The 13,328-nt window shown below is 38.8% G+C and overlaps 1 protein-coding gene across 4 annotated transcripts in view; it reads right to left on the bottom strand.

The window, feature by feature from the left end:
• Positions 1-10,868: 10,868 nt before the first annotated feature.
• ZNF516 (zinc finger protein 516) overlaps positions 10,869-13,328 on the bottom strand; it is a 133,503-nt gene continuing 131,043 nt past the window's right edge. For all 4 annotated transcript variants that reach the window (XM_045005971.1, XM_045005969.1, XM_045005972.1 and 1 more), the window contains one exon: positions 10,869-12,064. In XM_045005971.1, coding sequence (XP_044861906.1) covers positions 12,005-12,064 — 60 coding nt within the window. In that variant the 3' untranslated portion in view covers positions 10,869-12,004. The remainder of the gene's footprint in view (positions 12,065-13,328) is intronic.

Below are 13,328 nucleotides of genomic sequence, written 5' to 3' on the forward strand. Positions count from 1 at the left end.
CAATTGAAATTTATTAAATATTTTGGATGTTTTTCTACATTTGCATATATATTGTATTCTGTGTTGTAATTTAAATCAAAGTGTATATTTTTTATTACAAATATTTGCACTGTAAAAATGTTAAACAAAAGAAATAGTATTTTTCAATTCACCTCATAGAAGTATTGTGTAGTACAATCTCTTGTTGTGAAAGTGCAACTTACAAATGTAGATTTTTTTTTGTTACGTAACTGCACTCAAAACCAAAACAATGTAAGACTTCAGAGTCTACAAGTTCACTCAGTCCTACTTCTTATTCAGCCAATCGCTAAGACAAATAAGTTTGTTTACATTTTTAGGAGATAATGCTGCCCTCTTCTTATTTACAATGTCACCGGAAAATGAGAACAGGCATTTGCATGGCACTTTTGTAGCCGGCATTGCAAGGTATTTACGTGCCAGATATGCTAAACATTTATATGCCCCTCCATGCTTCAGCCACCATTCCAGAGAACATGCTTCTATGCTGATGATGCTCGTTAAAAAAATAATGTGTTAATTAAATTTGTGACTGAACTCCTAGGGGGAAAATTGTATGTCTCCTATTCTGTTTTACCCACATTCTACCATATATTTCATGTTATAGCAGTCTCGGATGATGACCCAGCATATGAAAAAATGCAAAGAAGGTACCAATGCGAGATTTCTAAAGATAATTACAACACTCAACCCAAAGTTTAAGAATCTGAAGTGCCTTCCAAACTCTGAGAGGGACAAGGTGTGGAGCATGCTTTCAAAAGTCTTAAAAGAGCAATACTCCGATGTGGAAACTACAGAACCCGAACCACCAAAAAAGAATCTCCACCTTCTGCTGGTGGCATCTGACTCAGATAATGAAAATGAACATATGTCAGTCTGCACTGCTTTGGATGGTTATCAAGCAGAACCCATCACCAGCATGGACGCATGTCTCTGGGAATGGTGGTTGAAGCATGAAGTGACATATGAATCTTTAGCGCATCTGGCACGTAAATATCTTGCGACGCCAGCTACAACAGTGCCATGAGAATGCCTGTTCTCACTTTCAGGTGACATTGTAAACAAGAAGCAGGCACTCCTGCAAATGTAAACAAACTTGTTTGTCTGAGCGATTGGCTAAACAAGAAGTGGGACTAAACGGACTTGAAGGCTCTAAAATTTTACATTGTTTTATTTTTGAAAGCAGGTTTTTCTTGTACATAATTCTACATTTCTAAGCTCAACTTTCATGATAAAGAGATTGCACTATAGTACCTGTAGGAGGTGAATTGAAAAATACTATTTATTTTGGTTTTTTACAGTGCAAATATTTGTAATAAAAATAAATATAAAGTGAGCATCATACACTTTGTATTGTGTTGTAATTGAAATCAATATATTTGAAAAAATTCAAAACATCCAAAATATTTAAACAAATGGTATTCTATTATTGTTTCACAGTGCAATTAATTGCGATTCATTTTTTAATCACTTGACAGTCCTAATTCTTTTTGTTTATTAATGTCTGTCCTTAAATAAAATCATACCCCCTTCCAGATAAAAGTGGACAAAAGTGATATGTTTGTTCACAGTTATGTTGTGTAATTAAAAAATAAGGACTTAAAAAAATTAAGCATTAAACTTTCTCTATTGAATTCTAGGGGAAAAAAAGTTTCCCATAGATAAGTTAGAGCAATCAGTGGCAGCACCACCTTGCTGGCCCTCATTCTTATTTTCTCTTTATATAGAGTAGCTTCTGGAAGTATAGAAAGAATGTAACATAGGGATCCCTGGCCTGGGTAAGACCTTCCTGCATTAAGTATTGTAGGACAGCAAGTAACCATCCCTTCCTAGCCCTGGTCAAATGCAAATGTTCACATCTAGCACTTTATGCACTCCCTGATGGCTAAGGGTCAGACTGTAGCTCAGTCTATGCAGCTGTACAGACTTCCTAGCAAGCCCCTCTGTGGCCTCCCAGGACTTGAGAGTCCAGTGTATTAGGGATAAGTAAGTACTACATGCTCATTACTCTTCCCCCAACAAGTGGGAGGATAGTAGGAGGAGCCAAAAGTTCCTTCCCCAACCATCAACCAACATAGCCAAGCTGCTGGAGGGAGAGGTAGTAATCTGGTACTGGTAGGGATCAGTAATAGATTGCCATTCCCCTGAAATAAGGTGGGACAAGGGAAGAAATCCCTGGGCTGCTCCTTGACCAGTGCAGCAACTTACTGTCCCTTATGTAGGGCAGATTGTACTACAAGAACCAAGATGTAGATTCCAGTTTTGTTTTATAATATGACATTAATGGTAAGTGGAGAAATAAATCCACTAAAGGAAGAAAATTAAATATAAAGGACATCATCAACAACACAGACATTGTGCCCAAACATTGCCTGGAGCATGGCTGGGTTTGTTTCTCATCCTTAACATTAATGTAGATTTTAGAATTTAGTTTATTATTTTTTCTAGGTGAGCATAACTTGCATTGAGATGGCACCCATGAGATTAGATTAAAATTGCAAGGGCATTTCAATACCCTGGAATTAACTAACTAATTGGAAATAAATGGCAGATTTACCTCAGGAAGGACTTTGGAATCAGACCTCAGAGAATCGGATAATCTTGTAGTTAAGGTACTGGACTGGCATTCAGGTGATATGGGTCCAATTCTTGGCTGTGTCAAAGACTTCCTAAGTGATTTTAGGATGTCACTAAATCTCTTTGACTCAGTTCTACATTTGGAAAATGGAGCTAATACTTCTTTTGACTACTCTGTGTCTTCTCTGTTTAGACTGTAAGCTCCTTTAGGGACTGCCTCTGTGTGTTTGTACGGTGTCTATCTTGCTTGAGGCTGCTCAGCAGCTCTGTAATCCAAATATGGACCTTTAAAACATAATAGAAACTCTATAACCTTGCAAAAAATTATTGTCCCCAACGAAGCATTATAAATGATCTGGAGAATAACTAAAAATACATATTGTCCAATGAGTCACTCAGAAGCTTCTTCCGATTTTTACCAAATACAGTTAGGCACAGCTGCCAAGGAATTTAAGATTTTTTTTTTTAAGTATTTGATTTGACCTCTCCAAACCAGCTTCTGTAAGAATGTTGGTCAAGTCAATTTAAAGCCTACCAGCAATTAATATTATAATGATGCCTGTTCCCAGGATGTCAATGAAGTGTTCAACTATTTCTCGCAAGTTCAAATTACTGGCGTCATTCTGACCAATGCAACAAATTCCTGGCTACAACATTCAAGGAATGTTTTTCTAGTCATCTGAGTTTACTTTTATTTTTCAAAAAATCTAGTAAGTTATGCAAAAGACTATTTTTCTTCAAAATACTCACAGAGTACAACTCCAAGAACTAAATTCATGTGGCTTAGTGATAACTACAACTACCTTTGTGTCTCTTTTAAAGTTTCTGTTGATTTAAAATGGTAGCTAATTTTATCCCTGCAGAGAATAAATTCACTTGACAAAAGAATTTCATTTCATGCTTAGGAAAGTTAGCACTAGCAATGACCTTATTGCTGTTTCTCAAACTGCTTCCTTTACGCTTCCTCCTCATGTAATTCCTCACATCATTTTGCATTGTTGGGGCATACAAAAGCCATCTGAGCACCTTATACAGGGAATTCCTTTGGTGTCTCTTTCTATGAAGGCACTAAAACTTTTGAACACAGTGTAAAAAATGGAGTAGCCCATAAACAGTGCACTATGAAGTAAATCATCAGCCTTACTGGCAGCGAGTGAAAAGCCTATGTCATTTTTTGACTTTTGCTCACTGCCTGTCCTTCCTGCTGCCCTGAACTGGTAAATTGCTTTGTCCAACATCACCTACAACACTGAGCAAAAGGACGGATCTATAAAATCATCCATCAAATTATCTTTAGCAGCGACAAATGGAGAATTCACCTGAATTTCCCTTGGGTCTGTTTGGATTTATTCCTAGTGCTCAGATCAACATGTCTCCAGAAAAAGAAAAAAAAAAAAGGTAAAAGCAGGCTTCTTGAAGCATACTGCTGCCCCTGCCTACACTTGGGCCAAATTCTGCAGTAGTCTGTACTTGCACAGTGGCTGGCACTTACTCAGACAAGCCATCCTAAGATCACTGGCCTGAGTTCATGTAACTTAGTGTGGCCCTGCAAGAGGCAGCATGCACAAGACAAGCCTGGTAAGTCTTCCCAGTTGGCTGGGATGTTCCTGGCTTCAGACAGATTCTGCACCACTCCAGGCTAGTGGCTGAAATCTGATGATGTGGAGAGCGGATGAGACACACTCTATAGTTAGGGCTGCTCTAGGAAGTCTTTCCTTGGGAGTCCTCAGTCTAACTGTAGAGAGACCTGGTTGGGATGACAATAACCATAAAGAACACAATCCTGCAAACCCCATCCCATGGCCACTGAATTGGAGCTAAGGCTAGAGTGATGCTCATTGGGGCAGAGTTCTAGCCACCTCTCCCTGGCCACAAGGGAATGAGCCGGGGGCAGGCAGAACCAGGGCTGGAGGCCTAGTGAGCAAGGGGCAGGAAGAGCTCAGCACCCAGACAGGAGACAGCAAGTCCAGACAGAACATCCACAGCTGATAGCTGGAGTCAGAGAGATCCCCAGCTCAGGGCAAGCAGCAGCCAGGGGCAGGAACTCAACCACATCCCTCCACCCACTTCAGGACAAGGAGCAATCAGGGGCAAACTATCTCAAGGAGCATCCAGGGACTCCAACCCAGGGAGATGCCAAAACCAGCCAGGAGCACAGCAATTCCCGGGTTCGTAAAGCTTGTCCCATGCTGCAGTCTTGCCAGGCTTTCTTAAGGTCTCCATCCTCAAACTTCAGCTCTGACCTCAACATACCAATGGAATCTTAAGTACTACACTGTTAGCTGTTAAGCTGACACCCCATCATTGACTCACGTATAGAGGGGCAGACTACTGGTCCAGCAGCTGTAGCTCTGCTCTCACAAAGGTTTGTGGTATCAGGAGGGAACAATGCTGACCAAATTCTACCAAATACGTAGAATCCTCCCCCATATTAAAAAAAAAAGTAGAAAAGGTTAGTCTCCTGCTCAGCAGAATTCACGAAGGTATCAATACGTATTTAGCCACTACAGCTGTACTACCCTGCTAAAGTGCACAAGCTGAGCCTGGTATTATTACACTCATTGCCCGTTTGATGATAGCAGGCAAAATGCTTGGCTGAAGTTGAGTAAGCCCGGGGAAACGTTCCAAAGTATCTGTCTAAAAATCGCTCAGACACCATAGTACCTGGAGGATTTCCCTTTGTTGTCCATCAGTTGGGCCTTGCTGAAAGGACAAAGAGCTCATGAAACAAGAAGATACCAAATCAAATACAAGAAGAACTCAGCTCTTCCCTCACAGAAGGCCTTATTTAGAACTGGAGGGGGAGGGGGTATCTCTGACACTTTATATGGTAATGTACTTTAGGCTGCTCACTATCGTCCCCTTTTGCTTTTTGCCTGCCAGACACCCAAGTCCATGGGAATAGTGAGGAATAGAATATGGAGGGTTCTTCACTGCTTCAGTCCCAGATTCTGAAGGTCAACCCTCTCTTCTGAAGCACAGTGCAGATAGGCCCTGGGTAACAGGAAGGATCAAACAATACTTCCTTTAATGATCCTTACAAATCATAAAAACTAACCCCACAGTGATAAGAATTAAGGGTCTTTCCCCATTCTGTAAACATGGGTTTACTTCTCCTGTATATCTGTCCCATGTTGTTTTCATAGGTTCTCTGACATTCTCACTTTACACATCAATTTGTTTTTCAGAACACCACAGTGGAATTCTATGGAATACCTTAGTGGCAGGAACCAAGCTATCTACTTGTTATCCAAAGCCACTTCCACATAAACTAGAGGAATCTGCTTCCTAGGGTTGCTGCTGAACTGTGGATTTAGAAAGAGCTGGCACACATTCTTTTGCCTCTTGTGTCCTAACTGAAAATGGGCCACTTACAAGACTAATAAAGCCTTTTCCTCTGCCTAGATAATCTTCCTTCCCTTGAGGATCTTCTATAGCACAGTGCTTGGGCTGATGATGAGCTATATGCACTAATCTCATTTCACAGCAAAGGAAGATGGGTATCATTTTCTGACCTCTTCAAGAGTAACTCAACTTTGAAGGAAATACTGATGACACAGGTAATAGAGCCTCTCTCCAGGAGCACAAACATAAAGCCATCCATGCCTCTCTGCTGCTCACCATAATGTTAGTATGTGGTTGTAAGAATTTCAAAGGTATAATCACGAAGGTGGGAAGCCATTTTAATAGTACAATTATTTTCTTAAAGGTGTGAGGCATCCCCAGCTCTTTCATGCAATACCCTATGATGTGAACTACAAATACAGTATCCTGGAGAGTGCTATCTACATATATCCTCCAGCAGTCTCAGATTGTTGCAATGCAACATCTGCTTAAAAATATTATGTCCTCTAAAGTGTTCTCTGCTTTGGGGCTAGTCAGAGTCTGCCTATTTCTGTAAAAGATGCATTTTTTTGGAACTCTCTGGGGACTGGAGAAGTCTTTCAGTCCAGTCTTAGCTACTATAACAACATCAGCTTTTCCCTGGCCACACATAGTCATATCTTTTGATGGTCTGCCAATCAAGGAAATGAGGGTCCCAAAGGTGTTTCTCATTTTTTGTCACAAAATAATTCAGGTTCAGGCAATGAGCACCTGTCTCGCAGGATAAGATGACACATCAGCTTTAAACTGTTGGAAGATTCCTGTTGCTTCCAGTTTGTCTATTTTATTTCATAATTAGATGGGGGCCCTAATAAAGTAGGTTGGGGCAGACAGACCTTCTCCTAACTAAGTTTCATGATCTCTACTTCATCCCCATCCTTTTAGACATCACTACTGCTTTTTCACATTGTTGACTACACTTTTCATGACACCTTCACCACTCTGAGTTCCCATGCTAACCTCTATTGATTCAGTTTCAACTCTATCTTTCCACCATTTTTATCTTATCCCCATATAGTCCTGTATCTTGGATAACTCTTCCTGGATATCTCACCATCAATTTCAACTTAATGTGGCCAAAACTAAACTCCTTATCTCTTCTAAACCCTCTCCAGTAACCCCTTCCTCTGATAAGGTCAACATTCTCCTTCTTACTCAAGCCCACAGTCTGGGGGTCATCTTTGACTCATCCTTCTCCTTGCCTCAAACATCCAAGTTGTTGCCAAGTCCTGCTGCTGCTTCTTACTCAACACCTTGAAGAACTGAGCTATTCTATCTATCCCCACAACAAAACCTCTCATTCACACTGACAACAAGCCTATAAGAAGCAATTAGGTATTAAATAAGATAAGTATTTCCAATGTATTTCCATTAACATAACTGCATATATGTTTTGCTGCTACTCCCTACCCCCTATCTTTTTGTCTATCTTTAGGTTGTGAGATCATTAGGGAAAGGGATTGTACCTTTTTCTTTGTTTGGAAAATGCCTAACACATGACAGGTGCTATTGGAAATAAATCAAGATTACATTTTACCTTGAGAAGGTTAAAGAGGTCAATTTCGTTAGTTTGGGGTCCCTGCAGTGACAGATGATAGAAAATCTCCCCAGATCAATCCAATTGCAATATAGTAATTAATGTAACAGAGCTGAGATCCCAGCATGCAGCCTGCTAATTGTCTTCAGGGAATGCCAACATACACACCCTTATGTGGTAAGCCAGCTCTGCTCTCTTGTGTGGAGATGATATAGGGTTGTAGTTACAGTTCTCCCTGTCCCCTCTGCAGTGGGTAGTGCCCCAGAAGGCAGTAGCAAGAGGCAGTCTTGCTCTCAGCAGAGTGCAGGCACTCAGTAAATGTTTGGTCCATGAACAGAGGGGAGGTATCTCGAGTCATTCCGCTTCCCTCTGCACCTGTGCTGGCCCAATGCACAGTGTCTTCCAATATATGATGTTCTTAATAAAAGAGGTAAGCGTGCGTTATAAATATTTCTGTTTTATCTTAGTGTCCCTCTAACATTTTCTGAAACATACTGAGTCCTAACAAGCACACGTTAGTCAAAGCTCCCACTGAAATCAGTAGGAATTTTACCTAAGAGGACAAAATTTGACCAGTATGGAACTGTACGATGAAAGCAAAAAACACAATAAGTGACTTGGAGGACAATGGATTGCTTTGTATGAAACCGATGAATTACAAAAACTGGGCTGATTTTTTTTACATGAGGAACAATCTTCTTGACTTGCAATCCAACAAATTTTAAAACAGCAGAGAATCAACTGTGAAATGGTATCCTGCTTCAGACTCTTCACTCCAGTCCTTCTCTCCCCGTAGGCTAGTTAAATCACACATTTTGGGAATTGCAAAAAAGAAATTCCTAATGTGTCAATGCATTCTCATCATTTCATAGGGCTGCACAAATATTTCTATAGTTAAATACATGAGTACAGAGAAAAATGTACAGGCCAGGTTGTGAATGCCTTACTCCCAAAAGTGAGCATCTGAGAGCACATGCATACCAATGTAAGTAAAAGGTTCACAAACTAGTCCAAAATGTATAATATACTCTGAAATATTGACTGAGACAAATGTATATGTGCATTCCAAAATATAAAAGTGTTGTATGCCACATGAGGCACTGTTAGAAGGTATCACGCTTACACAGATTACCATGAAATGTACACACTGTCAAAGCCTGGAGATCACTCAAGAGACAGATTTTACCTGACTGACAAATACAAGCTGATACTTTCTAAAGGGTAATTTCCTTTAATTAGCTGTTTTCATGTAAGCAGTGTCTTTCTTGGGGTGGGGATGGCAATTTGTGCTGAGCTTTTCACTAAGTGGTTTTGAAACACAAAACTAAAACCTGTTTTGGCTTTATGATTTGCTCCCTCCCACCCCCTTTTTTTTTTTTAAACCATGCAAGAATTTATTCATACATTTTTGACAGTAAGAATTCCAGGATGCAAACAGAAACACAACAATACACTAGTTGATTATCTTCAAGAAGAGGTTACTTTGAGTCTGACAAAATTTTGGTCAATCTAAAACATTTACTGTAGAAAAAATATTGTGGCAGAGAATCTCTCTGTCACCTGCTTTTTTAAGTATGACGAAAAATAAAGGCAAAAAGAGAGAGAAAAAAAGAGGGCTGGCAGATACACTGAGAATCTGCAGTATAGATAATCATACCCTTTATTGGCTAAGTTACATTAGACTGCAACACTGTAAAACCCTGTTAAGGAGAGGAAACAGTAGATTGGTAGAGGTAGTAGAAAGTCTGTAACAGTCAGAAGATGGCTTACAGGAGTGTGTCATGCTAAAAAATCATCATGCTGTTTAAAAAAGCTGATCAAAACCAATTAACTAAATAAATAAGGAACACAAATCATTTTAAATACTATGGTCTAACTGAATTAAAAAATCAATACAATACAATGATAAAGAAGGAACAAGAAAGCCTAGGATTCACATCTGAAAGTGGCTGGTCTTTGAGGTTGGCTTTCTCTCACCAACTCCTCCCATTTCCTGTTTAATTATGTGAAAATCTCATTTCTGTGCTATACAAAGCATATAATTATTTAAACTGATTTCCCTTACTGTTGTTCTTCATGTAGCTAAATTATGATTGTAACTTTGCTGATTAGTACCCCGGTAATGGCAGTGACAGCACTATCCTCGCCTCTGTCAGGTATTCTGGAAAAAAGGTTCCAGAAAGCAACATCTGCTCTAAATATTAATTATGATTTTCCACATCAGCTTGCAAAACAGGAAAAAATAAAAAAAATTACAAATGTACACTACACTTTTATGCCATTTTGGGTACAGAAGAGATTTTAATAACTAAAACACAAACAAATAAGATAAGCAACTAGCTTTCGTGCATTCCTGAACTGTCATCATTACTTTCATCAAAGAAAGCAACCAAAAAAGCTAGTGCAAACCCCAAAATGATGATCATTAATCCACACAGCAATTTTGTGTGTATGTGTCTGTGTGTGTACACACAGTGGAATGTGTCTGGCGACTTCCCTCAAAATAACTTTACAAAACAGTCAATGACAGTCACTTATAAGTATTTGCACAGACATTCCTAACTACACCAGGACTACAGAGAATTCTGGTATACATCTGGTGTAAAAGTATGAGAAAAAAATTAGTAAAAAAAATTACATATGAAAGTTATATTTGCATTTTTGCAAGTGTTGCAAAGTAACAAGAACTGTCAAGTAATTCACAACAAGTAACAAGTAGTAGCCAGAACCAATTATTGACTAGGTTTAAAAACAAACAAAGCAAAACAAATAAAAAAAAACCCTAAAAAAAACCCCAAGCAAACAAAAAAAATGGTTAGAACAGAAAAATCACGCTTTATGTTTTTTGTTTTGTTTTTTTAAACAAATCTCTGTGTCAGAAGCCCATTTACTACAAAAACAGCACTATTCCATTATTGTATTAAGTAAACTGTTGCTCTTGCCGGTATTAAAGGTTAGCATCATTTCTGTACATGTAAAATTATTGCTTTTTTTTGAAAAATATAATTAGCATGCTAGTTTTTTTTAATCCATTTCCTGCCTTTACAAAATGTTACAATTAAAAAAAAACACCTAGTAAAGCTTTTGCAAAAAATTTCACAGAACATTTTCTTTCAAGGCAGCAGTAACTTTTGATAATGCATAAAATTATATGTGCAAAATCTGAAACTCTCAGAAATATTACCATCACACACAGTGTCACAGCAATGAGAAAAGAAAATATTTATATCTGTGGAATACATTTTTAATTGCTTACACTGCATGGTTTACCAACCTATGTGCCACAACCTCCACCTTGAAAACTTGCATTTAAAAGAGTTACTGTAGAAGAGGTATATAAAGCTCTTTTTTCCCTCCTAACACCACCAGTGATAACCAAGTACAAGACATGACACATTATATGAACATTAACCTGCCACCACAAAAGAAGTTACTCATCTTTTCAAAATGTCACCAAGCCCAGAAAGGAAGGGTAACTGGCTTGCTGAACAAAAATACAGGAGCGTCCAGTACCCTAAGGGCCTAGGTCAGCCTGAACTTGTTCAGCGACTCCTTTTCTATTAAAAACGTACAGATCAGCGGCTTTAAACAGCTGAATAATTTTTTAAAACGTGCAGACTTCCTTTGTGATCAGGTCAAAGAAAGTAGCCCTGTTACAAAAAAGGTCCTGAGAGTAAAACACCAAAGCCTATTTTTCTTAGTGTTCAACCAGCTTTTTCTTTTCCAACGCAGAATATAAGCATTTCTGTGGAAGTGTTTCAATTTCCATATTCACATACTATTAATGGTGCGCAGTCAAGAACAAGAGATTTAGAAATGCAAGTGGTCCCCAAACTGTAATGAAACAAACCATTGTAGAATGATGGTCTCCTCTTTAGTCCTTCATCAAGCACTGCTCTCCAAAGCACCAAATGCCACCTCTTTCCCCCTCCCCGTCCTCCTTTTTAAAAGTTTATTTTTCCTCATGACAAGCAGTGGCAGTTTCATTAATTAATACTTGTTCGGCCCCCAAATCCACTGCTGTTTTTCAAATGTATCAAATAGTCATTCTGAGCATCAGGGAGGTTTTTGTTACAGTACTTAAATTCTTCACGCTGTCCAAATCACATATAGTTTAATTATTCCAGTGTCTCAAACTTATCTTGATTAATATAGATGCCTTGCACTGCCACAGTGCTTGCCAACTCCACTGTTTATTATAAAGGAAATAAGGAACCATGGGACTGATTAGTATGTCAATTTATATATATCTTGTGTAGCATCTTCATTTATTTTAAAATGATTAACAGTGCAGAGGCATCTCCATTCTAGCAGAGCACTGTTTTCACTCTAGCACAGTGACTCCAGAGATTTGATGGCTTGTAGGGAAGTTTTCCAGCTGTTCTTCTATAGGGTTGTTGGGATCATCACTTTGTGGTTGTTGGAATCGTCGATCAGGGTACTGGCTGTTGTCAAAGGGTACCCGGTGCACACACTGTACATGTGTTTTTAGGTTCCCTTTCTGAGAGGCACTGTATGGACAATATCTGCATTGGAATGGTCTCTCCCCTACAAGAAAAAAGACAGAGAAAAATTCATTCCTTCCTCTTGTTTTCTAAGTATAATCTTCCTATTAACACTACATCTCTGCTCCTATTCAGAACCATCATGCATATTTGAGCTACATTTTTTAGCATTATGCACATTAATTTTGACCTAATACATCACAAAGAGTTATTTTTTAATAATCTCCAGTGAGAGCAAAGCATGTCAGGCTCCTATAAACTGTTTGACATACTAGAATAGCAAATAATAGTGACTGAAGGAGCACTTAAGAAAAGGTTAAGAATGGCTGGGAGAGGAAGGACTCCAAAAAGCAGAATACTGCAGTAACAAAAAGGGATTTATAACTGAACAATAGGTTTTTAAAAAAAAACAACGGGGAATTTGAGGGCCACGGAAGGAGAGAGAAAAGACAGGCAAAACTTTAACATAGCTCTGTCCAAATCTGTGAGGGATTTTTACCAATTTTCATAAATAATTACAATGTTGGAAAAGCAGAAAGGGATATTCTAAAAAATCAAGTGACCTGCAAGATAAAATTGGGAATAAATGGGAGTCCCAGGGTAAGCTTTAAAATGGCATTCAGAAATCACTGTATGAACAATGCAGTTTACAATCCTGATGACTAAAACAACATGGCAAGATTAATCTTACATAAATACATTAACCTTAAGCTAAAGTCCTGATGAAGTGAAACAGACCATTTTATATTAGCACGACATAAAATACGACACCCATGGAAAATCCCAGCAAGTTTCAAGCTGTGCCTATGGCAGCCTTGGAAATAGCTAAAGAAAGCCCAGCTCTGGTTGACATAATGTATTAAGTGTATCTCTTTTGTTAATAGATTTAGAAAATTCCTAATTAAAGCTGGCCCGAGATTCATGACATTTACCAGTCAAAGTTTGGGGTAAGTCAGAAAGATTTGCAACAAAATTAAAGAAAAAAAAAGCTGCTGTACAGGCTGCAGTATATTTGAAATGTAGGAAATAGTAACTGAACGAGAGATGTGATAAAACTTCCTTAGTTGGATGCTGAATTTCCTGCAGTAAACTAAGAAAGATGTTTTACATTTTTGCACGGCTACATCATGCCTGAGAGACAGAGCCACAATTCCAAGAGAAAGCACTATCATTAAAACATCTCGCACTGAACCAGCCAGAGATACACTGGGGAACATGGGAGAGGATTCTTTGTGCTGGGAGGGAGGGACACATCTTTCCCCAGTTTCTCTGGGTAAGAATTGTAAAAAAGACCCTGGCCTGAGGAT

The sequence above is a fragment of the Mauremys mutica genome, chromosome 2, assembly GCF_020497125.1.
Source record: "Mauremys mutica isolate MM-2020 ecotype Southern chromosome 2, ASM2049712v1, whole genome shotgun sequence".
NCBI lineage: Eukaryota > Metazoa > Chordata > Testudines > Geoemydidae > Mauremys > Mauremys mutica.